The 26498-nt window shown below is 44.4% G+C and overlaps 1 protein-coding gene and 1 long non-coding RNA gene across 4 annotated transcripts in view; one reads left to right on the forward strand and one right to left on the reverse strand.

The window, feature by feature from the left end:
- Nucleotides 1-26498, reverse strand: part of Kcnk2 (potassium two pore domain channel subfamily K member 2) — a 183024-nt gene that overhangs the window by 102239 nt on the left and 54287 nt on the right. Inside the window, exons 1-2 of one of the 3 annotated variants that reach the window (XM_087194235.1) lie at nucleotides 24163-24340; nucleotides 20942-21252 (exon numbers count right to left, since the gene is read on the reverse strand). In XM_087194235.1, the coding sequence (XP_087050361.1) occupies nucleotides 20942-21252; nucleotide 24163 (312 nt within the window). In that variant the 5' untranslated portion in view covers nucleotides 24164-24340. Of the gene's footprint in view, nucleotides 1-20941; nucleotides 21253-24010; nucleotides 24341-26498 lie in introns of those variants that run through there. The other 2 variants (XM_004853567.4, XM_087194234.1) reach the window with 2 other exon arrangements.
- Nucleotides 24152-26498, forward strand: part of LOC101721864 (uncharacterized) — a 36280-nt gene continuing 33933 nt past the window's right edge. Inside the window, exon 1 of the long non-coding RNA XR_002397903.2 lies at nucleotides 24152-24230. This is a non-coding gene — a long non-coding RNA (uncharacterized LOC101721864). The remainder of the gene's footprint in view (nucleotides 24231-26498) is intronic.

The following is a 26498-nucleotide window of genomic DNA, read 5'->3' on the forward strand; positions in this document are numbered from 1 at the left end:
TCCTGTAATACATTTTTTAATTTTAGCATTCACTGTATTTTTATCCTATCTCATACATTACTTTACTTATTTACTGCTTTTATAATTATAAAAAATCCACCTGAATTGCTCGTGGCTTTACATTCAGAGCCTCAAGGCAGGGGACACCAGCAGGATGGTGCAATCAGAAGCTTCAATCTCTTCCCCTCTCCCAAGAGATACAGACTCAACAATACACAGCTCAGTTTCTTTTGTGAGAAATACAGAAACGAGTTAAGAACCTCCTGCACCCAGGCAAATGTGAAATCAAATGAATCAAAACCAGCAGAAGAATGCATTAATTCCCTTCCACACACCCCCTTCCTGGAGAAAAAATCCCAGCTTCTCCCTGAGAAAGGAAAGAAAAGACTGAAACTCGCATGTCCAAAATGCAACCTTTTCATGGTGCTGCCCAAGGGACTACTTTCTGTCTTACCCAATTCAGACTCAGAGCACTGAGAGAATCTAACATACTCCAAAAATGTTAGTGTCACTCAGAATAGACAAGGGGTCTCGGAGAACTTGTAGTGCCACATACAGACACTAGAGGGAGCAACAAAGTGGAAAAAATAAACATGCACAATTATCCAGTTGGTAACTCACACGAACCAGGGTACATGCATTCACTACAAAAGTTTCAGACATCCCCAGAATCTTTAGCCAGGTTGACTGGAGAACATCTTCCCCTGTAAGAATCAAGCCCTTAGAGATTACGAAAGGTGGCTATTTTTTCAAATATATAGAGTCTGCTATGAAGGTTGTGAAATATGTAAAGAAAAAGGGTAACATGGTCCAGTCAAAGGAAAAAAATAAATCTCCTGAAACTTATCCAAAGAACCAGATGTGTATGAGTTGCCTGATAAAGTTTCAAAATAATCAGCATAAAGATACTTAAGGAACTCAGAAAATTAATTCATGAACAAAACGAGACTATCAACCAACAGAAGATAAAAAATATAAACAGGAACCAAACAGAAATTTTAGAGCTAAAGAATACAGTGATTGACTGCAACACTTCATTAGAGAGATTACACATTGCCCTTGATTGAGCACAAGAAAGACTTAGTGAATATAAACAGGTCAATTAATATCCAGTCAGAGAAAGAAAAAGAAATGAAGAGCAAAAACCTAGTCACTTAAGAGACATCAGTATGTAGATATATGCAACATATGAAGGTCAGTTTTGAAAGCTAGTAACTAACATCATACTCAACAGTAAAAAAACTGAAAGCTTTCTCTCCAAGATCAGAAACAAGGCAAGGAGGTCCAATCAGACCACTTCTGTTCACATACTACTAGAAGCCCTGGCTATATCAACTAGGGAAGAAAACAAAAACAGCTAAATCAGAAAAGAAGTAGTGAAATTATCTCTGCTCTTCAGTGACATGATCTTATATGTGGAAAACCCTAAAGAGTTTTTGAAGACTTTTAAAAGTCTTTAAAGTGCCTGCCTTGCAAGTGCAAGGTCCCGAGTTCAATCCCCAGTTCCAAAAAAAGACAAAAAACAGTCTTTAAAGACCTAAAAAAGTACTGTCAGAATCAATACATGAATTTCTAAAGTTGCAGGATACAAAACCATCATATAAAAGTCTGCTTTGTTCCTACACACTGACAATGAACAACCCACAAATGACATTAAGAAAACAATCCTGCTTACAATAATAACATTCAAAGGATAAAATGTGTAGGAATAAACTTAACTAAGGAGGCAAACACACAATAAAAACCATGAAATATTACTGAGAGAAATTAAGGATGGCACAGATAAATGTGCATCTCATTTCAGTTCATGAACATCTCATGTTCATGAATTGAAAGACTTAATATTATTAAGATGTCCAGACTACCTAGAATGAGCTACAGATTCAACACAATATCTATAAATTCCCTAGTGACCATTAGCAAAGAGGAAGGGTATGGGGAGAGGGGAGAAGGAGGTCAGAAGAGGAAATGACCTGAGCATGTCATATGCATGCATAAATATGCCAGAATGAGTCCCATTAGTCTGTGTAGTTACTGTGCATCAGTGAAAAATCCCAAAGGCATTTTTGCCAAAATAGAAAAAAAATCCTAAAATTCATAAGGAACCACAAAGGCCCACAAATGATCATAACAATCTTTTAAAAGCAGAAAAAGAAACCCTAGAAACTTCATATTTCTTATCTTTAAAACAAATTATAAAGCCACAGTAATCAAAACAGTATATAGATAATCATATGGAAAGATGTTTCACTGCATATGTCATCAGGGAAACGCATTATTACAATAGTCAGATACCACTGTACACCTGTTAGAAAAACTAAAATCCAGACCACCGACAACACCACAAGCTCAAAATGATTTTGAGGAACAGCAACTGTCATCTGATGCTAGTAGAAGTACAACATGCTACACCTGCTGTGAAAATGTTTGGCAATTTCTCATAAATCGCACATACTATTAGATGACTCCTTGCATCCATGCTCCTTGTATTTACCAAAGGGAGTGAAAACGTGTCATCACAAACCTCTGCACACAGATGCTCACAGCAGCTCTATTCATAATTGCCAAGAATTAAAAGCAACCAAGAAGTACAATGTATGAGTGGGTAAAGAAAACATGGTACTTCAGACAATGCAGCATTGCTCAGTGCTATAAAAGAAAAGAGCTATCAAGGCATGAGAAGATATGGAGGAAACTTAATTCAGACCCCTAAGTGACAGGATCCAACCTGAAAAGGCTACATACTGTATGACTCCAACTGGATGATATGGTGAAAAAGGACTATGAAGACAGTAGAAGGTTCAGTGGTTACCAGGGGTTGGGGTTAGTGAGGGCTGGGTAGGAACAGAGGAGTTTCAGGGCAGTGAGACACTCTGCACAGTACCAGAGTGGGGGATGTACATCAGCGTACATTTCCCCAGACCCCAGAACGTGCCAAGCGAGAGTGAACCCTAATGCAACTATGGACTTCGGGTGCCAATGACATGCCAACATGGCTCATCAGTTACAGCAAGTACCCTTCCCGTGTTACATCAGGAAGCTAAACCTGTGTGCGGCAGGGCTACTAAGGAACTCTCTGTACCTTCTACACAGTTTTACTGTGAACCTAAATGTACTCTAAAAATAATATCCATTAAAAAGATTTTTAAAAGAAAAGAATTTGGGGATAACAAAATAAACTTTTGCTAAAACATAACAAAACACACCATATGGTACTGGCATAATGACAGACTATGGAACAGAATCAAAACTACATATACATATTCAATGCTCATTGGCAGGGATGGCAAAACTATACAGTGAAGACAGGACAGTCTCTTCAACAAGTGGTGTTGAGAAAAGTGTATATGCACATGCAAAAAATATGAAAATGGACTTTATTTTGCACTGAAGACAAAGATCAACTCAAAATGGACTACTGACTTAAATGTTAGAGCTGAAACCATGGAACTCCTAGAAGAAAACATACGGTACAGCTTCATAACACTGATCTTGACAAGATTTTCTTGTCTATGTCCCCAAGAGCCTAGGAAACGAAAACAAAAACTGACAAGTGGAACAACATGGAACTAAAAGCTTCTGTGCAGCAAAGGAACAATCAACTTAATTAAAAGGCAACCAACAGAGTGGGAGAAAATATTTGCAAATCATTTATCTGATAAGGGATTAGTATCCAACATACATAAGGAATTCACAGAACTCAATAGCAAGAAACAACCTCTTTTTTTGAAGTGAGCAAAGGAGTTAACTAGATCTTTCTCCAAAGATGACTAACAATGAACAATAGGTTCCTGAGCAGATGTTCAGCATCACTAATTATCAGGAAAATGCAAGTCAAAACCACAGTAAGCTACTACTTCACATACAGCCCTTAGGAAGGCTCTTGTTAAAACAACAGAAAATAACAAGGGCTAGAGAGGATATGGAGAAACTGGAACTCCTGTGTATTGTTGGCAGAAAAGTAAATGGTGCAGCTGCTATGCAAGAGTTTAAAGACCCCTCAAAAGTTACAAACAGAATTACCATATGAAAGAGCAACCCCACATGTGTACATTCATCCCCAAGACTTGAAAACAGAATTTCACAGTAATACATGCTGTCTTATGTTCATTACGGCACAAGCCACACTCACCAAGAGGTGGGAATAACTGTCCATGGATGGATGAAGGGAGAATGTACATGGAAATATTATCCATCACCAGGAAGTCTGTCACACGCCACCATCCGAATGAACTCTGAGGGATTATACTGAGCGAGTCAGTCCTCCCAGGACAAATACTGCACGTTTCCAATTATTGAGCAACTGTACCTAAAATAATGAAACTCAGAAGCAGAGAAAGGACGTTGTCAAGGGCTATGGGGAAGGAAATAGAGAAACTGCTGTCTAGTCAGTAGAGAAGTTCAGCTACGCAAAGTGAGAATTTTCTAGAGGTCCCCTATACAATGATGTGCATATAGTCAATAGTATTGTACCCTCACTTACAAATTTGTGAACAGGGTATATCTTTTGTTTTGTTTTTTACCACAATTTTGAAAAATATTAAGTTCCTAACATGAAAAATAGTTTTAAAAAATTAATACACCTCCACCTAAGGGCATACCACCAAAGCCATTAAAAGAATCTATAAATCATGTTATTAAATGATATACAATAAAATATAATTTGGAGAAGGATAAAAAATAATCTCATAGTCTCACACAGTACCAGACAATAAATATTTCACAAAGATTTTTGAATTCCTGGGATTTTCATTCATTTATTAGACAATACAAAGCAACCTAAGGATGTCTCACTTCTCTTTACTAATGCACGGTGGGTTTATCTCTTTTTAATTTGTGAAGTCCTTTTTAAAAATCTATTCATAACTTCACTTGGGACTGGGGTGGCTGAGAAGCTTCATAACCACACTGCCCACTCTTATTTTCCCAGGATTTAGGAAGAGTCTCACATTATTCTAAAAGTCTGAGATTTTCACTCATTCAGCAGTACACAGAAGACAGCAAGTAACCAGGCAAGAAAACAGAGATAATAAAAGCAAATCAGGGAGTCACATGTACATGGAGTTGGGGGCAGACTGCCTCACTGAAGCGCAAAGACTAAAATACAGAAATTACTTACTGCAAAGAAATAAGAAGTGCTAGGCTAGCTAGCTCTTACACTAGAAGATGATTCTATTTATAAAAGAAAGAAGAAAAAAGGAAAAGAAAACAGGAGGAACTGGACGGGCAGTGTCTGGGAACCCCGAGGTCATGGACCTCATGTCCCTCCTGTTACTATCTGGAAGAATTCTCTGGGGAAACACAATTGAATGCTTATCTCCTTAGTTCTAAAATGAAAGGCTTTGACGAGGCAGTATCTACTATAGATCCTAAGCTCCAAATTCATCTCCAAGTTCCAAAAGTATTCCTCAGAATGTCATATCCAATTAAATCAAATTATGACAAAACTTTTGCTAACACCTTCCTAAAACGACCTTTCAGCTATAATTGCCCTTTTGTTTGCTTCTTCTTTTAATAAACTTAATGACATACATCACTATTTGGCTTATGCATAAAAACAAGTTATTTTTCCTTCTTCAAAAAGAAAGGAATTCTACCTAAAAAGTAAATAGGAATCGATTTAACCAGGAAAGAATCATGGTGAAAAAGATGGACACAGGCTCACACAAAAACAGACTAGCTGTTACAGGTCAGGAAATAATAACGGCTATGACGTGCTGCATGGAGAATACCACAACAATTCTAGTTCTTTCCAACAATACTGATTTGCATAATAGCACAGTACAGCTTCCAAGAAAAATGTGCCTCAGGAATGATTTCATTGCTACAAAACAACATCATTTATCATTTTAATTAAACCAAATTATTATTTAAAATTACCCTCATGAAATAGGTTTTTAGGCTGCTCAGATCAAGAGGGAAATGTCAAACCTGATGAAAACATCTTCCAGAAAATGAGAAAGCTGGTGTGAAGCTTCAGAACTTGCTAACCAGAGAGAAATCAAGAAAATGATACTACTAATTTTAACAGTGAAATATACATCCTTCATTCTCTATTTATTTTGAGAAAATAGAAACAACAGAAAGGCCTCTGCCACACAGATCTCATGCAAAAGAATCATCTAGTAATTATGCTCATAAAATTTATCTTGTTTTTTTTCTCATTAAGTTTATTGGTACATTTTAGGTATATAATACGATGACATTCATTATTGGGATCTTGTACCTTTACGTGACGTATCTTGGTTCTTATTTTTCCCCCTTCCCCTGACCTCCCTTCAACCCCTCCATCCCTCCCTATTTACAAAGGCTTTGTTTCCATTTTTTCCTTTTCTCATATTTTTTCCTCTCCGTTCTTTCCTTTCCCCTACCCCTCCCACTTCCCCTTCTCCTTTGGGCCTTTTCTTCCTATTTCACATTATCTATTATACCATTTGAACCTTATTTACACTTTCAGTTTCTCACATCAGAGAAACTATTCGGTATTCACATGTGTGTCGTATTTATTTCACTTCAGAGCATGGCCTCAATGTGCATCCATTTAGCTATAAACGTCTCTAGTTTTTCATTCTTTATGGCTGAGTAGTACTCCATTTTATATTTTTAAAAAAACACATCTTCTTTATCCCAAAGTTTATCTTGTTTTTAAGGAATCTCAGACACTCTGAATTCAGCATCTGGCACCAGCTTTGCACTCCTTCATCAGCCATTTCCCTCCTCCCTGTATCTCCTGTACACACATCGCCCCTAGTGCCTCTTCTAGAAAGTTCTCTCATCTCCTATTACCCCAAGCCCTCTCTTCCCTTTCAACCTCCTTTTGTAAAATTCTTTACATAATCAACTTTCATTAAAATTTCTCTAACCCTTCTATTTTATCCCATCTAAGCCCCCAACAGGCCGCCATATTATCTGCTTAGCACAATCACAATGGAGTTGTGTATCTGTTTCTCTCTGAAATTCCAGGACTGAATGTCAAGGTCAACAAGGCGATATGGCTCCTCCCTCACTGCCTTCTCCACTGCCCTATTCACAGTAGCGGTCTGACCATACTGGGATCTGTCCAGGCTCTGGAACACAGCAAGAAGGCTTTCACGGCTATCTTTGGAAACTTTCCCACCAAGATTTCCCCCATCCAGGTCTCACCTCAAATGTCACCACCTCAGATGGAACTTTTCAGAACTCATCCCATCTGGAGGAAGCCATGTCCCATCATTTTACCTCACTAGGTTGATGTTTATCCTCCAGACTTATCACTGCCTGAAATAATCTTGTTCCAGTGCTTACCTGTTAATCTGCAATGGCTACCAGTAGCAGAGCAGCTTCATGGGAAGCTCAGGCCTTCAGAAAGCATAGAAACTCAGAACAAAGGAATGAATAAGCACTTCAGAAGAGTAGATCTGCACACCAAGTATCTCACCCCAGGTCTCTACAACAGCTAACATACTACTGGAATATGTCGCATGCCTGCAAATGTTTTTCTGAGCTCAGCATGTTCACTGTATGTCCAAATGTTGAAAAGATTCAGAATCACAAAACCAGGCTGCAAATCAATTTGTTTTTACCTTTTCTTATATGAGTATTGTTTTGGCCAATGATTAAACGTAACTCTCACAAAACTTAGCAATAGCAGTAACTGGGAATTATTATCTCCATTTCTGTTATGCATTTATGGCTTGTTCTTGGTCTGGGACACAGAAACAGCAGCCACTGGCCTCTTCTGAGAAGGAGAAGTTAAACAGGTATTCTGGGAAGCCACCATCGAGCCTTAGTGGACAGGAAATTGGAATCAATACCCAGCAATCTTCATATTTCATTATAAACTGTTAGGCAAGTTTCAGGCTTCCTCTTTGATGAAGAAACACTGAGGTCCAGGATGTCTGAAAGGCTGATGCGTAAAAAGATTCTGCCCATTAGAGAGCATAATTTGTAAGCCTCCCCATGGCTAACTGAAGGAAATTAAGGCCTCCTTTTATTGTCAATAAAAAATAATGTCAGACTTCTAGATCCATCTAATAATTACCGTGTGCTCCTCCTTCTTTGTCCATTTGAGCTTCCCTGCTTGGAAATATGGGTGGGCATCCTGAGCCCACTCAGACCCTGCTGGGAACACAGCCCAGCCCCCTGGCTTGGAGAGTCCTTGGAGAGGGCAGAAGCTCCCAAGGTTCCCGTCCCCAAATCCCCAGGGAGCAAGGCACCGCTGCTCCCTGAGTGGTCACCAAGATGTCGAAGTAGACACACACCACTTCCTGGAATAATGCCTCTTCGCTCATCCATCTCAGAATCCACTCCCCTCGCACTGCTAACACCACGCAGGTGCAGAAACCACACAACATCCAAGGAAAGGCAAGTTCTTTTTCTCGTATCTGTCACTGAAACCAAGAGTTTTCCAATCACCCATTACATGAACGATCCAAACAGGAATGAGGAACTTTGCATCTGCCCTACAGTAGTATGGTCTAGTTTAGCAATTAGGAGTCTTGAATTCTCTCCATCCTCTAAATGAGTCTTAACAAAATAATAAGAACAGATGTATATCTCTAGAAGAGGATCTATACAAACGGAAAATGTAAGAATTAAAGAGATTTCTTTTCTCCCAAAACACGTCTCAGTGTAATCCATGTGATCACGTGACAGTGTCTGCTGAGGTCCGCCCCTTTTTCCTCCATCTAGATCCTCATTTCCTGACTTCCTTAAGCTTCCCTTCACCACCAGCTCACCAGAAAACACATTACACACTGTACTTCTGTGAGCTTCTGGTAAATTCTGACTCCTTAGGTATCCCTGAAAAGACAGTAAGCGTTTTCCCTTAGTGGAGCATGCGTGTTGTTGACTGAAATAACACAGACGAAGGATACTCTGACAAGAGCTCTCTCACTCAACTATAACAGTAAATTATAAAGAAATCTGAGTTTCCTGAGAAAATCTGAAAGCAAAGGAGAATGGAATCACACAAGAACAACATTTCTGAACACATGGCCAAGTCCGACTAACCACAGGGAGAAATAAAACAGTTCTGCCCATCCAACAGTTAATAAGAAAGGCTAAACTAGAACTGAGAGAAAAATCAATTTGCAAAAAATAAGTAGTCATAAAAGGAAGAGCATTTGCTAACAGCTGATAAAAGTAGATTCCTGTGTTAATGAGTATATTTGGGAAAAGATCTGTAAGAAAGAGTAATAATAGCTTTTAAAATGTGTTTATGAAAACTATATATTTGAGGCAATAAGTGGAAAGCTAGGTATCTTTTCTGTGATGTTTTAATTTACTACTGGAAAGGGAAACATCACAGTCTAGAAATACCACTGTGATCTTTAAGACTGTGAAATGCCCAATACTCAATTAAATTTTTAAAGTCTCAGAAGCCAGGGGGAAGAGAAAGATAAATGAGAGCTGAGGTTCATCCTGGTCATGCAGAAACTGAGGGAAGAGAAAACAGGCCAGCCGGCCCTTTTCAAATAGCGGTCTTCATGACCTAGAGGGAGACCCTAGCATCAATATGAGTGCCAAGGACATCATCCAACAACACCAACACAGAGGACACTTGGTGACACTAGTGAGAGAGAAATAAGGAGAAGAAAGAAAGAAAACAGAAAGCCAGTCTTGTGCTAACATGGGATTCCTGCCTTTTTGGAATCCTGCCCACCATACCAATTGGCACCTACCAAACTTTTCACCGAGCAGAATGTAGTTCTGAACAAGACAACTAAATAATAAAGGGACACTAACTGCCAAGGAAGAGGCTAAAAACAAGACTGAGAGAAAGATCTGAGACACAGATGATCAAGGATTGCAAAAACATAAGATGTTGAAAAAGAATGAATTCTAGTAGGAGATAAAGATAAAAAAAAAAAAAAAGACTGTCATTTTTATGACACCGGGGATTGAACCAAAGGTCTTTGCATTGAACTATATCCTTAGACTTTTTAAAAAAATTTTATTATTTTGAGACAGGGTCTTATTAAGCCACTAAGTTTCCCAGGCTGGGCTCCAACTTGCAAACTTCATAGAACAGTCTCCTAGAATGCTGGAATTACAGGCACGGGTCACCACTATCTGACTCAGTGTCCCTGTCTTTGGGAGGAAATAACATATGACTTTAGTCACAAAACTCACTAGGCAAATGGCTTGAAACTTAGAAGATATAATTTGTCAAACATCAAATAAAATGGAAAATTTTACTGAACAGAATGTGAAACACTTATCTCCAGAGAAGGTATGGGCTGAAACGTAGTTAAATTTAAAACACATAGGTAAATTAAGTCTACGAATATCAGATCCTTGAGGGATTTTTCATAATCTCACGATGCTCTGGGTAGAGTCCTTCTTTTTAACACTGTAGAACTGTTTTCAATCTCCCTTGGTACTATTGTTAGAACAGAAATGCCAACCTAGATGAACTCCTGTTTTTGACACAACTGTGTTATTCAAGTGTTCAGAAAATGAAAGGCAGAAAGCAGATAAAGGAGATGGAAAATATTATCTCATCTGCTTTCCAAAGGGACATTACCTATCATATGGGGATAATCAATGATAAAACAGGAGTTAATGGGGTGCGTGTGAATCAGTTTTCCACCACGATAGCAAACACCGAAGATGATAAACTTACCAAGCAAAAAGAGTTTATTTGGGCTCTCAGTTTTGGAAGCTCCAGTCTGTGATCAGTGAGCCCCAGTGCTTTTGAGATTGTGGCATGACTGCGCCTCATGGCAGGCAGTAAATGGAGGAGCAAAACTGTTCATGCCATTGCTAGGAACAAGAGAGAAAGAGGAAGAAAGCAGGGTCCCACGATCCCTTTTGGGCAGCCCGGTGAGTCACAGACCTCACCAGAGCTAACCTCTTGAAGGTTCCTCCACCTCCAAGTAGCACTACCCTAGGGACTAAGCTATTAACCCCTGGCCTTTGGGGAATATTTAGGATCCACACCATAGCAGGGCCACCGAGCAGAAGACCTGAGCTGAACGACTGAAAGGAGCTGCAGTTCCTTTCCCAGAAGTCCTAGTTCCCAGGGCCATAGTTTCGTTCCTCTCATCATTGCTCACCCTGAGAATGGCCACTGAGACCAAAGAACCACAAGGAAATTCCTGTTTATTTTACCTGTCCTCAAATTCTAACATTCACTTTAAAAGAATCATGCAATAATCTTCACAATTGTAGCCAAACATCACAAAGGAACTGGTATCATCTAGAGAACTTTTCTTAAAGCACACCTGCTACCATCCACTGCAGACCGCTGTCAGAAACGAACACGAACACGAGAGCCATGTTGGCCTTAAATCCATCTGGTAACAAAATACAGGAATAAACTCAACAAGGTAGCAGAGAGCAGGAAAATTGTGTAATTTCAGAGCTGCCAAAAAAACTCTTTTCTTAATTAACATTCACCCTAAAAGGAAAGAGATAGCCAATAATACAGGAGATGTTTTTAAAGTTTTAAATGAAAAGAAAAGACAAAAGAAGGAGAGGAGGAAGGGAGAAAGAAGAGTCCTAGCCTGAGGAGAAAGCCACGGCCATCAGTTTTAAACTTGTCAAGAATGCTCACCTGACTTTCTAGCCCATTTCTCTCAGGGCATTCATGTTTGCCATCTACTTGTTTGTCATCTAAGTGGTCTGTCATCTAATTGGTCAAACTTCATCATGATCCACAAGCTAACTATCCTTAGTGATGGCAGACACAGGGTTTTAATTATCTTATTTTTATCCATACGTGTCTGCAGTACCTAAGGATCACATTCCTGATGGGGAGCTGGGACATGTACAGAACGCAGCTTAGTTCTTTTTACGGGGTCTCCTGTTCTCTCCCTCCCTCCTCTCTCCATCCCAGGTCCCCTTCCCTTTTGCAAAAGATCTGTCTTTCTCTCCGATTTATGTGAACACGTCTCTAGGTGACAGCCTGTTCCTTCTCAGTTGATCTATTAATTATTCTGCTTGCTCTTTGAGGAAAGCAGAGCTCAAGATAGAGCTCACTCACCCAGACCCTGACTTTTCTATCCTGGCGTTAATCCTGCTAAGGATGCAAGCTCCACCCTCAGGAGACCAGAAGGCAAAGCAGTAGCTTCATGAGGGAACTCTACAGATGGAAAGTGGTGGGAGGAGGAGCAGAGAGAGCCTATCAGGACGACTGTGACGTGCTCACCTGTACAGAAGATGAGGAATAAGGACTCTCAACATCACGAATCCCACAGGGAAGCTTCCTATTTGAAGGAACGCTCTGGTCCACACACTGGTTTGTCTTTATGCCCAAACGTTTCCTTACAAATGTGTCACAACAGTTTGTGACTGTGTTGCCTATCGATCCCTACAGATTCAAACAACCCTGTGTTGGGAGGACTCTTAGAACCACTCTACCTAAGACAGCTCCATGTGTGTGAGATTCCACCCACCACCTGGCTCAGACCTCCAGGGCCCCCAGGACCCCCAGGACAAGTGGGTATGCAAGGTGTCCCCATCTGTTTCCAGTCCTGTGTCAAAACCCGTGAAGACCATATCTGAAAACAAGACTGAGGGTTCAGCTCAGTGGCAGTGTGTGTGCTTAGCAAGCATGAAGGTTCAATCCTGGCATTGACATAAATCAATAAAAAGAAGACAGGCTGTTCCTGAATCAACTGCTACCTAACGTTCAAGGGAAAGTGGAGACACCAAAACAGCGTGAGTTTGGGACCTCATATACGTAAGATGATGTGTGAAAAGGTGTACGTGTGTACACACACCCTCCTCAGTATGCTCACGTGTGTTTACGTGCCTAAGAGAGCCCAGCTGTGGAGGAATTTCCAATATTTCCTTTCTTCTTTAGGCCTTCTTGTACTCTCTGAAGTTTGCACAAGAAACTCTTACTACTTTGTGAATATTAGAAAAGGCAAAGAGGGTTACAAGTGCTACCCCCCGACAAGTAGGGTGCTAACCTGTGTGCCCGCAACTGCTTCGCTCTGCCTTCCTTGCTCCTTCCCTCTCCTCCTCTCCAGGCCAGACTGTCTCAGGGTGAGCGCCTCCTCCGACCTGGCACCCAACACTCAAGCCCTAGCAGGATATTTTAGCTGCCCTTTCGCGCACAGCCTTTTTACAGTGCCCCAGGGTTGTGTAGGTGTGTGTTTTGCCTACACACACACACACACACACACACACACACACACACGCACACCCTGCTGTCTCTTCTGCTGCTGATCTCTGCTAAGATGGCAAGGGGCACAAAGTCTCCACGCACAGCGGTTTCTGGGTTTATAATCCACCAGCATTTTAAAAGTAAGAGAGCAGAGTTAGGTAAAAGAGGAGCCCAGTGCGGGAAAACTTAAAGAGATAATGGGCTATAATTTCCAAAGCCACCATTCGGGGCAGAAATAAGCATTCTGGTCACCTGGCTGGCAGTTCTCCAATCTTAACACCTGCTGTGCCATTTGTAACATCTCAAGCTGAAAGGGTTGAGAGGTCATAGGAAAAACACTGTGTGCCTCAGTTTATTCATGTCACAAAGGACAATAAAAAAACAAACTTTCTGCTGCCTCGCCAAAAAGCCAAAGACAACATATACTCACTCTCTTCCCTACAGATGCAGACTCAGACGCGTTATTGGGTACTGCTGTCCCCCGAACATGATTTGTCCTCCAAAGACCCATGGAGTAGGGGCTGGGTCCTAGGTGCTGAGAGAGAACCTTTCAGGGTGGGTCCTTGGGTATGTATGTACCTGTCCTTGAGAGGGATTAGTGTGGCTGACATGGAGCCTTGCTAGCTCTTGAGAGAGGGCTGTCCCTGCTTCCTGAGCCTGGCTCCACCCAACACTCTGGCTTCCTGTTTAGGATGGGACCACTTCACGCACTCGCTGGGGCCACTGCTCCTTGCTATTATTTCTGTCACACAGCTGCAAGGACCTGGCCAGAACTGAGACACGGTCAGTGCCATGTGCTTAAGCCTCCAAATCTGTGAGCTAAATCAACCTTCTTTTCATGAGTGCCTGCATGAGGCATTTCACTACATCAATGAAAAGCTGACTGATGCAGGTGTCCACGGCAGCAGGTACTGCATGGCACTTTCCTGAATAACTAGGAGGAAAGTGGAAAAGCTCAGGAGACAGAGTCACAAGGAGGAACCTGACCCAGGTACTGCTGGGTATCTTTCTGAACAGCAAGGCACTTTGCCTCAGTTTCTTTATTGTACAGTTGTGAATAGCAATATGCATTTCTAAGGAGATGAGAATTAAGTAATATAATAAGAAATGTACTTTAAAATATAAAATGATATGTGAATATGTAATAAAAAGCAAACAAAAAGTTTTACAGCCATTTTTGTAATCACTAACAGTACACTAATCAGACTTCATTCCAATATTGTCTATCTGCTTGAGCTATTCCATTCATCAATGACTTCCTAGCTATTACTGTAAAATAATATTCCTTTTTAATCACATCAGTTTCAGTTAAAATTTATTGACACATAACACTCATATTGAGCTTTTTTTTTTTTTTGGTACTGGGGATCGAACTCAGGTCCTTGTGCTTGAGAGGCAGGTGGTGGAACCACTGAGCTAAATCCCCTACCCTCATATTGAGCTTTTATAAATTATTTACTAGTATTACCTAGCTAACTTTCATGTACTTTTTAAACCGTTTTTATGACAAACTATTTTGATGTTTCATAATAAAAACCTTGCCTCGCCTTCACTCATGCTCCGGGACAGTTCTTACAGCTTCTGGGTGCGAAATACTGTCTAGATTATAATAACTTCCAAACATGTACCTTCAGATTGGCTCCTCTCCCAAATCCAAGCTCACCTTTGCAGCTTCCTACGCAACGTCTTTACTTTGATACCCTAATAAGCACCCCAGGCGGAACACAGCTGTGCTGGCCTAGAATCAGCCTGGCTGTTTTGCTAAAACCCCTCCCAACACTGACCGCTGGCAGGAGCTTGAGGCACTCACCCAGGGCCCTGCTATGGAAGCAAGGCCTGCACAGATTCAGACAGGCAGGCTCCTCCTTGTGGATATGCATATCGCCAGTAGTGCGGTGAGGCCTGGGGATGTCTGCCACTGGAGCGGGTCATGGAGAAGCGGACGCCTAAGTGAGCACCAGTGTATGAGACAGCTCATGCATACCCACGGCCCGGGACGAAGGCACAGCACACCTGGGAAAGGCTCGCAGAGAGGACCAGCACAGCTGGCGCCTGCCTCTCCAGACCAGCCCTCATGCAACCCTTTGTCCATGACCCCTGTGATCACAGGGTGATCTGTGGCATCATTTTCTTGCAATAAACTACAGGGTCTGTCAGCACTGTCCTCTGGTCTCCTATAAACCTCCTCCATAACCAGTCTGTCTGACACTAGCAGCACCACAAGCCTTATCCAAAATAAGGCTCCTGACATTACCGCCCAGACTAGCTCTTCCTACAGCCTTCCCCACTGTAGGAGAACAGGGACCTTAATCTCTTTCCTTAGAAGAACACTCAAGAGGTCATCTTTGATTCCTCTCTCCTGCACTGCACATCTGGCCCATCAGGAAGCCCCACTGGCTCTCCTTTCAAAATACATCCAGAGTCTGATTGTTCTCCCCCTGCCTTTCTACCACCGTGGTTCCAGAGGCCTCATCTTTCAGGTTATCACAACAGCCTCCCAGCTCTTCCTGCTACTTGTACAGCATCAAGTCCATGCCCTCACCACATCCTTGTGGCCCTCTCCCTGCCAGAACACCCCACCTCTGTCTGCAAGGGACCTTGTACCTGCTCTGGCTCCGCCTAGGTGTCATTCCCCAGGTGTTGCTCCCTTCCTCTCTTTACAGAAAAGCCATCTTCTCAGAAAAGCTTCTCTAGTGACCTTTTCTGAAATGAATCATCAGCGCCCCACACCCTGTCCCTCGCCCCTGCTTTCTTTATTCTGCTGAAATTTATCACAGCTAACACGCTATCTTCCCCCAGCAGAACACAAGTTCACTGAGGGCAAGAATCTTCATCTTTCATTCTCTACTGTACTGCAAGGCTTGCAACAATCTGCATAGTAGGCACTCTGTAAATACTTTTAGTGACTAGAAAATGGACATGAAATGATGGCTAGTTACTTAGACTCTCATATTACTGACATTCGAGGAAGGCGTGTTTATGTACAAGAACTTCTCCAGTAGCTCTAGGTGTCCTCAGGTACACAACCACACACTCACAAAGGTGCGCCCACTCCAGGGCTTGTGGGGGAGAAAGAGCAGGGCTAGAGACACCTCCTTGGTGCAGCACAAGGGGCCTGGGTCTGCTCCGTTAGATCTCCTCATGGTCCCACCCTCACCCTGGATCGCTCAGATACCAGAGTGAGGCGGTACCAGCCCCGTACCAACACATTTGTTCTTCCCCCAGCACTCTTAGGGGCAGAAACTGGGGGATCACCCTTGATCCCACCCCTCCCTCGTGCCATACATCTGGTCACTGAAAGTAAGCCCCACCAAAGTTCCTCCGGGATCCGACTGTGTCTCCCAATGCCACTCTGGCATCTTGGCTCCAGGACCTCCTCTCTGCAGGATATTGCCACAGCCTCCCCCTACTCCTGCTGGGCCCACAGCAGCCAGCGCCCTTACAATCCAGCCTCCCTTTCACCTCTGCTCTGCATCTTCCTGAATCATTTAATGCTCCGCTTCATCCTCCCCAGTGGCCCTGTCTGTAGCGCTCCCAGCTCTGAACTGCAAGCACTTGGTTGTGATGCTGTTGACAGCAGTCTCTGCTGACTGTGGCGCCTTGAGAGAAATCGTGCTCCTTCCGTCCCTGTATTTGGCCCCTGTACCCAGCAAGGAGGTCAACACATTGGAGGTCCTCAGTAAATGCCACTGAATGCACCAAAATACAAAGAAACAGTGCAAAAAATATGATCCTCAGCCAAAAGACTCCACAGATGCAGACCCAAGGCCACCAGGTGCCTGCCTAAACATGTCCGTTTCTTTACCAGAAACAGACAGAATGGTTCACAGGGAGGTATTTTTATTACCGATGCATGGGTCGTGGATTTTTTTTCCTGTCTTTTAAATCCCCAAATTGATTCTGCAAACATGGAAATAACTAGATTGAAGACCGGGTGCATCTTAACACCACGGGGCCTCAGCTGGATCACCACATCCAAACAGAGCTCTGGTAATAATCCTGTTGCCCAGGAAGAATATTGAAACCCAAGTCTCACCTCTCGGTGTTGGAAAGAGCGATATGTCCTGTACCTCACTGTGTATGGAGGACTGTAATTTAACATTCATTATGCTCTAATACATGGCATAACAGGGAATTCACTGCAAGTCCTCAGTAAGTCTTTTCACAGGCAGTAAATATGGGAGCTAAGTGCATAACCTCTAGAGTCTGTCCACCTAGGTTTGAATAACAGCTCTACTATTGTGCCCTCTTGGAAAAAGAGGTTCTCTCTGCCTCAGTTCCCACATATATTAAGTGCAGAAAACAAAACCCTGTCTCATAGGCTTGTTTAAGAGAATTAAATAATAAACATACGGGGCTAGAGCAACATGTCACACATAGTAAGTGTTCATGATAGTTTGGCTGCTGTTAATAGTATCTATGAGTCTTGGAACTGCTTCTGAGCATGTTTCTGTCCTGGCATCACACTGCACATTAAGAGCAATGGGAGTCAAACATTACATCGCTCCAAATCATCAGCCAGCAAAGGAATCTCTGTCTTGACATCCTAGGTGGCCTTGACTGTTAGATTTCCCTTGCCTTAAAATGGCTGCTACATAAAATGGCATCCTTCTCCTTCCCATAATACCCTGCTTCCCACTTAAAAATACGGCTTCACTCGCCAAAAGACAACCTTCTTCTTCCCAACATGCCCCTCTTCCCGCCAAAAGAATAACCTGATACTGCTACCTCCTAGCAACTAGTGATGTCACAGGCTCCTCCAATCCCTAGCCACTACATCACTCAATCCCACCCCAGCTCCTATAGGAAGCGCTCCCTGTCCCGGCCATATTGCTCTCTCTCCTTTGTTTGGAGATTGCCCAGCAGATCGTCCCTACAATAAAGGCTTGTTGTGGTTCGGGTCTGGTCTCGGTTTTTGGCTCTTTTATCTGACATCGACCTTGTCTTAGAGGATTGTGGTCAAAGACAGCACAAAGCAGTGAAGACACAGGTGCTGTCCTTGGCCAGAGGACAATCTCTCACCTCCCCAAGTCACAGCCTGAGCATGGGATCCGGTGCTTATGGTCATTCAGAGGTGTAAAAACAACCTGGCCCCTAGGACGAGACAAGGTGCACCTGCACTTGGCCTCCCTCTCCACCTCCTTCCCCAAAGGCTCCACAAGACCAGAAGCCAGAGTTCCCTCTCCACTGACAGTGGGACCCAGTGGCTGGCCACTCCTTCGATTTCCCCCAGCACTGAAACAAGGTGAACTCAGAAAGAGCAGAAGCTCTGAAGACTGATGCCAGACCAAGGTTCTGAAGCCAAGAGCTCTGGACCCACCAAAGCTGTTAGGGTAAATGGCTCAGACTTTCTGAGTCTTAGTTTCCTGACCCTTAATGCTTGATACACCTGCCTGATACACCCAACTCAAGTGGAAGGGATGATTAAATGGGAAAATGAGTTAAGTGGAGAAAAAAATTGGAAAGTCATGAAAATCATGCACAAAATGTAACTCTAATAAGTGATTACTGGCTTTTAAACACCAACCTTCACCCTTGAGGTCATGCTATTATAAAGATTTCTTCTATCAGAAAAAGTATTTTTGAGGAGAAAGAAAATAATTGATTTAAACCATCTGGTGATAAAGATGAATGATATGACAATAAATTATAGGCAACTTCTGCATTAAAAATTATTGAGCACAAAATAAATATTTAAGAAACAAAATTATTCAACTAGCAGTGAATATTAATAAAGTTTAAAATGGATTGTCCATGAAAAACAGAAAGAAAAACATTAGGTCATATTTTGAGATCTGTTTGCGTCCATTCCAAAAACAATGTAGTAAAAAATGAACAGTATTAACCACTCTATTGCCCCTACCTGCCCTGACCTTCGACATATCTTCAGAGTTCTGAATAAATCTGGGTAGAAATGTACAGTGAGATAGTTTTCAAATTCATACAGTTTCCTCTAACACTCTCTAAAATTTCACTTTTTTTCCTGCTCAAGAACAAACACTTCACTCCAGATGCTAAGGGTGGAGCTACCTGAATCAGATGCTACAATCCAGCAAAAAGGTCAGGAGGGGACACCTAACAGCCAGCAGCTATAAACAAATCTTAGCCCTTCTGAGGACCTCCATGCTTTACTCAAACAATCCTGCTCGATAAATACCCCTTCCTCTTTCCCGATAGATCATTTAAAGCTTAAAGTGGAAAATCACCTGTTTGAGACAACACCTCCAGCAAAGCACTTAAACAGAGTTAAAAACATATCCTATGGTATCCCAAAATGTAAGCTTTGCCACTGCTCCACGAGGCCTCCACTAAGACAAACAAGAGCTCTTCTACAACCCGGGGCAAGTGGAGATTCTTTAAAGATTTCTAGGATCTCTTGAGATTATGTGGCACAAAGGCAGAGGGAAGTGAAAATGATCTTATGCAGTATCAAAGAAGGGGAGAGCAGGGGCAATCAGAGTAGTTGACAATTTTCAGTCTCAATACTGCAAACATCACCATTATCCAAAAATAGCAGAAATTTCAGTATATAAGTATGTGAAGAGCATTTGCAAAATTGAAGTCCATGTGTAAGTTAGAAAGTAAAATACTGAAATAAAAATTTTAAGTCCAATGGATGAGATGCCAAAATGTCTGAATGTGGTAGGAACTGAAGAAGGATCGGACAGCACTATCTCTGATTAGCTCCCAATAAAGCTCAAATAAAAATCTGTCAGTAGAAGCAAGAAACGGAGAGAGTATTAAGGGCAGAGGTAATGTTTTGGGGAACCAGAGTAAGACAAAATTAAAGGACTAAGGACTTTTTAAATGGGATTAAGATCGATAACAATTCTCCTCAATCTACTACCCCAACTCATGCAAATGCCAACATATCAAGTATAAAATGAGAATATGCTGACTCAGAAAGAGTTTTTGTTCAATTTAAATTCGACCAGGTAAGAAGAGCCAAGGCCTGAGGGAAAATAAATGTGTGTACACTTACAATGTTTTCTCTAACCAGTCACTTCTCTTCTTATAAAAAAAATTCTAGGGCTTTCTTCTTGACTACAATTTTTAGTTTGACCAATGAATTGTTTCATACAAGAGAAATCTACAACAGAAACACAACCATGCCCAAGAAGCCTCACTGAAATTTATAAATCACTTTGAGATTAAATTTAGAGTAAATGTTATTTCATAACCATATTGTCCTGCTACTATGAATTAAAACTACGTTTTTATTCAAAAAAGCTGTGTTCTGTGTACTAGTAAATTGATTTGGTTGGAGTTTAGAACAACAGTGATTAATCACTTCTACCTACACAGTTAAAAGAGACAATTAACAGCATTATACCCTGGCTAGATGAAGGAAGAGACAACTTGCCAATCATGGGGGTACCCAGCTCAACAGAATCCCCCAAAAATCCATCTTTTCAGTCTTAGGCTGGTCACTGCCAAGGTTAAGTTCTTTGCTTTCCTCTCATCTGCCAAGGAAGACTTCTCAGTGGCAATGATCATCCTAGCAATGAGGGTCTCCGCCGGGTAACCCATAACCTTTCTAAGAGAAATGCGAAAGAACATGGGAAGAAAAGAGGGAAGAAATACAGACAAGTAGGAGCAGAGTGATGAGAAGGAACAGCAGGAGGAGGAGTAAAAGAGGAAGTGGAGATAAGGCAGTAGAAGTGAGAAAGGATGAAAGATGAGCAGAAAGAGGACCAGGAAACGGGGAAAGAGGCACATGCGGAGCAGGATCAGGGCCAAGAGGGCTCCTACCAGTCCATCAGGACCAAGAACTGCGCTGTCTCTTCCTGCCCTCACTGTCGTCCCTGGGGGGAAATGGAGTCACAACTCCTGTGGAGCCATTACCTGGATGAGCTCGTCCAGCTCAGTGGAGTTGACACAGGAGTGCTGGGATATGAACGTTTGCTTCTGGATCACAATGGTGGTCCTCTGGGAAATCTCCTGAGGCTGCTCCAGTGCTTTGAACACAGTGGCTCCGATGATTAGGTAGAGGACAACCACCAGGAAAATCGTGGAGACCGTCTTCCATTTCATAACATTAATGGCTGTGTCACTCTCCACTCGGGAAGCAAGCACTGTGGGTTTCGTGGAAAATGAGAGCCTCGGTTTGGAGTTCTGAGCAGCAGATTTTGGATCCAGCAAGTCGGGTGCCGCCACTGACAACAACAGAGAAAGGGGATTAGATGGAGGAGACTGGAGGGGAATGGGCTGGGCTGCTTCTCTGAGGGCTGGTGGGATCCTTCGTGTCCTCCTGTTGGACACTCTGGAACCTGACCCAGGAGGGCTCGAACTGGAGAATTCAGGACCCTATATAAGGTCAAGGAAAGGGGGCTGGGTTTTCGCTCTTGGCTGCGATTGGAGTTCCAGGGGGAAAGAAAAAAACAGGAGTCATACCAAGAAGCTTAAAAAACTTAAGCAATGCCCAAGGGCTTCCTCATTAATTTCTAATTTCATATCATCCACCACACCATGCCCAAGAGTTAGTGGAACTAAAGGAGAATTTTGAATGTTGCGGAAGAAAGTTTCTGGCTTATTCCTGTTTTCAAGAACCTTATACTGGAAGAAATCAATAGGAAGAACGCTTTCTATTTTAAAATTTATAATAATAAAAGACATATTGTAATTGCAGTATAAGAGAATTTGTGAGCCAAATCTGACAGCTCAAAAGAAATCATAATTTTTTCTGATAAAACACAGTGTAAATAAACCATTCAGTCCAATCATCTATGTGTGTGCTTCTCTTCCTAAGTGACCTTATGAAGCATGAGGTCATTTTCTGGCATGTTTAAAAATTATAAGTCATTTCTAACCCTTGTGGCACAGTCGTAGGTACAGTTAAGAAAAGATGAGTCCTTCCCTTTCAACAGTGAACACCAAGAAAACAAAAAGAAAATTAAAACTTTGACTCACACCTTAGACCCTCCATGTGCTGCATAGACCTAATTGCTCCATTAGAGTGGATTTATGGGTTCCCTCACACGTTCCCACGTACTCTGAGGTGACTCTACCTTCATTTATTATTTATCTCAGCTGGTCAAAAATATCATTAATGGATCTTCTTTCAGAAAATGCAAGAGCTACTAGACTTCCAATTGCTAAAGGGAAAATAAGCCATCTACTACAGGACACTTGATTGCAAAAACAGCACTGAACTACAAAGAGTTAATAGCATGGCCAGAAGATATGGGACCTTAAGAAAAAACTCCAACTTAAATAGAATAATCAATTCAAAGTCTATCATTGCTAAATATGAGTAAACTTGCTGTCACATCTAATATAGGCTTTGTAAAAGTATATCCTAAATCTGAAACACACTTTTAGGTAAGAATACAAGAAATCCCCATGGAATGGCACCTAAATACCCAACAGCCACCTGAAACCACTTGAGGATAAGGTGCTCAAGGCCAGTGTCCACATGGCTACTGCCCCACTGTTCTGTCTAGCCCACACAGGCTGCCAGAGTTTGAGTTCATAAAGGGCATCTTCCACTGGCCACCTAAAAGCTTTCCACACAAAGCCATCCTCCACCAGCACAGCTCAGAATAGTTCTTTGAAGGGATGAAATTAGATGAGGACACAGCACTGGGGGTCTAATGAGAGGTTCCTCACCCAGTATCCCATGCCAGCAGGGCCCTAGGAGTCAGCCTTCTGGACCCAGGTATGTAGCTGGCTCCCTCCCATACACTGACTTATTCTGAAGACAGCCACAAACGGGGGGACCCCTTTAAGACATTTAGGAAGGAAACTTCATTCAAAATTAGCACTACGCCTGTGCTCATACTGTTTTAATTTTTACAAGACATACTTTTTAAATAGCAGTGTTCCTAATAGCTAAAAATTACTGTCATCTCCAGACTGGCCAGCCCCATTCCCCAAGCTGGTTAGGGTGTCTGGGTGAAAAATTAAAGTCATGATCTAGAGCTTAGCCATTTTGGAAATAAAAATAACAGAAAATCACAAAGAAGCTTCACGTTATCTCCCTAAAGAAAGCTTTCCCGGTCTCTGCTCTCCACGTCTCTGTGCTCCGTGCCTCTGCTTTTTCACCTCAGTGGTTTCTAGTCTGAAGAACTGGAAAGAAAGCACCGCTGTTTACCTTGAAGCTACCAAATCCTAATCCAAGACGCCACTAAAATACTGTCATCATAAGCTTTGGGGGAAAAGAGGCCAGATTTTTTTTTTTCAAGATTGTGTGTGTGTGTGTGTGTGTGTGTGTGTGCGCACGCCCGCGAGCGTGTGTGCGGCAAACCAATACATTTTCTCAAGGAGTTTAATTCATTTAAACTGTTGTCTTTTTTAATTGGCAGCAATACATATAATGCACATTTGGCAGACAGAATGGGCAGAAACTGGTGAAACAAATAAATAAATGGCAGCCTTTTCTCTGGATCTAACATGGGGAACCTCTGGCTTTGCGCCCCGCGCTTTCAGGGGACCTGGGAGCAGGGCAGAGCCTTCCGCAGGCTCCCGGCATCTTCAGGACCCCTCCCCTCGCCCAGCACAGCGCACCGCGGTCCTAACCCAACCGCGTCTCCGTGCTGCAGCAACTGACCCCCGCACGCACCGCAGGAAAAACGAGGTTTTTTTTTCTTCAGCACCACTGCGTGTCCCACCATGCAATGGGCAACAAGTGTGACCAGGTCACCATGCGACCTGCCGGTGGTCCACTCTCAGGACCGACCAACCCTCTGCCTGCACCGCGACCTCGCCCCAGTGTCCCCCACCCAGGCACCCCCGGCAGATGCAACCCCAGGCGCCAGCGGGAGAGGGGGCAGAAGCGGCCGGGAGAGGACCCGGGATGGGTTCGCCTCCGCGTCCGGATTGTGACCCAGCACTTCGGACGGGAATGCAGAGGGGACGCGTCTGCTGGCGCCGAGGGGACCGAGCAGCCTCGCGGCTGGGGGGGCCGGGTCTCACCTCCTGCAGTGTAGCCGGGTCTCTCCCGCGAGGCGCTGGGAAGCATGGGGCATGCAGCATTCAAAATGCTTTTTGGGAAAAGACGGACTTGAAGCTTTTTTTTTTCTTTTTTTTTTCTTTTTTTTTTTTTACCAACACGCCATTGTACTCACTTATTCCGAGACGGGCTGCGCGCTCCCAGCAGCACGGGCAGGCATTTTCCCCGGCTTTGTTTTACAAGGTGGGCAGCGAGCGGGCCTGGACGCGGGGGGGCGTGGGGCGCGCGGGAGGAACGGGATCGCGGGAGGAGGGGAGGGACGCCGCGGGCTGGGCAGAGGGCGAGGCCCAGGCCAAGTTGGGCTCGGGCGCCGCCGCCCCCGAGCGCGCCTGCGGCCGGCCCGGGTCACCGGGAGCGCGGAGCCCGGGTCCGGGTCCCCGCCGCCGCCGCAGCCCCGCCGCCGCCGCCGCCGCCCCGAAGCCGCACGCTGGGCCCGGGCTCCGCGCTGGCCCGGCCGGGGGGCGGGCGGAGCAGCCGAGCGCCCCGGCGTCTTTGTGCGCGCGCCTCGCATGTCTTTGTGCGTCCCCGCCGCGGGGGTGTGGCGCGCTCGGGCGCCCCGGCCCTGCCGCCCCCAGGCCCGGGGGCTCCTCCGCCCGCCCCGCCCTGCGTGCACCCCCGGGTCGGGCTCGGGGGCTGCCGGGCTCACCTGCCGCTCCCTCCCGCGCCCGCCCTGTCGGCCACGCACGTCTCCGGGGCGCGTCCTAGCCCTTCCAGGGCGAGGCGCGGGGTCCCCAGCCTCTCGCCCGTGGGCGTCTTCCTCCCCCTCACGCGCCCCCTCATCCCAGGGTTACCCGGGGACGCGTCCCCTCGGACGCCGAGACCCCCGGGACTGTGGTGGTGTGAGGGTGCCAACAGCCTCCTCCCCAGTCTACACCCGCGAAAGGCTGTGGAGTCCCCAGCAGTCAGCCCCGGGGGTGCAGGACTTGGCCCCTGAGCTCTGATCCCGGACCCCAGAGGATGCAGATGCAGCCCGCAGTGCCGGGGTGAAGACGTCCGGCGATGGAGGGGAAGCGAGAAGACCCGGTTAGGTTCTCCGGGCGAGACCGCTCTGCTGGAGGCGGAGGGTGCTAGGTGCAGGGGTGGGGGACCTCGGGCCTCGGCCTGGGGTGGGCGCCCCTCCCCCTCCCCCTCCCCCTCCCCCAGGGTCCAGGTGGCCAGGTGCAGGCCCCGCCCAGGCCGAGGAGGCGCGGACCGCTGAACTCGAGGCGACCCGGGACCCGGGAACCGCCGGAAGAGCAGCCTGGAGATTAGATGCCATGCCGGCCTTGTGATAGGCGAATCCTCAGGGCGCTAGATGTAGCGGAACTTCAAGCATCTGTAAACTTTCTTTCTTCCCACTTCCGCGGGAGTCCTGGCTGGCCTCCGCCCTCCCACCCGACTGCTGTGGGCCAGGGTTAGCTGGGCACCGCTGCGCAGCCCGGCTGGGGCCTCTACCCAGTTGCGTGGTCTCCTAGTGAAAGCCATGGACAGGACTGTAAACAGGCCCTCTACACCTTTGCGAGACCGACCCCACCATCGACGAGGAAAATGTCGAGCTAGTCTTTTTAGATTCCAGGATAGACTCAGCACCTCTTCGCCCTATTAAAAAAAAAAAGAGTAATATAAATTCTGCTCGAATTTGAAGAAGTTTTTCTTCGCTTCTGCTCTCCGTAGTAAAAGTCCTTTCTAAAATATGAATCTAATCTTCTCACTTCCAGATTTAAAATCCTTCCAGGGTCCAGGTGACATGTAACTGCTTGACGATCTGGAGCCGGCTGGTGGCATTGTGAGGTCAAGCCTGTCTAGTATCGCTAGGGCAGCAGGTTGGGAACTCAGTAGAGGTCCAGGCCCAAGACAGAATTTCTCCTTTCCCAGAAGGCTCCATATTTGCTCTTAGTGGTTACACGAGGCCCACCTACATTCTGTAGAGTAATCTCCCTTCTTTGAGTTCAACCGATTGCGGATCTTACCCCATCTCCAAAATACCTTCGTGGCAGCACGGAGACTACATTGGTACTTGCGTAAAGACTGCTTACTACGGGTTAGGCAAGGTGATGCGTAAAACTAGCATGGCAGGCATCTCCCTTCAGAGCTCCACACTGCCGCAAGCTCCCCTAGGGCCCGGCTTGTTGGTGTCATGGCCTTTGTGTCCCAGGTCAACTTGTACTCCTGGCTTCTCACCAAGCACTTTGTGCAGGCCTTCCTTAGACCGCATCGTAAACTCCCAAGGGCATGTCTGTTCACTGCAGTACGAAGGTCAAGGTGCTAAGCGTAGGATGAACGTCTAAATGACCTAGTGATCTCCACTATATAGTTGACATTGGCATTCATCTGGTCTCCCTCTGAGCATCTGGAACCAGGACATCCTAAATATATATAGGAAAAGACATGAATTTCCTATGCTAGAAATAATTTTCTACCTAGACAGGCTCTTTAGTCTCCAAATAAAATGATCTCTCCCTTTGTACATTT

Source organism: Heterocephalus glaber, unplaced genomic scaffold, assembly GCF_053883595.1.
Source record: "Heterocephalus glaber isolate CG9 unplaced genomic scaffold, H.glaber_assembly_v1.0 deba00001600, whole genome shotgun sequence".
In the NCBI taxonomy this organism is placed as follows: Eukaryota; Metazoa; Chordata; class Mammalia; order Rodentia; family Bathyergidae; genus Heterocephalus; species Heterocephalus glaber.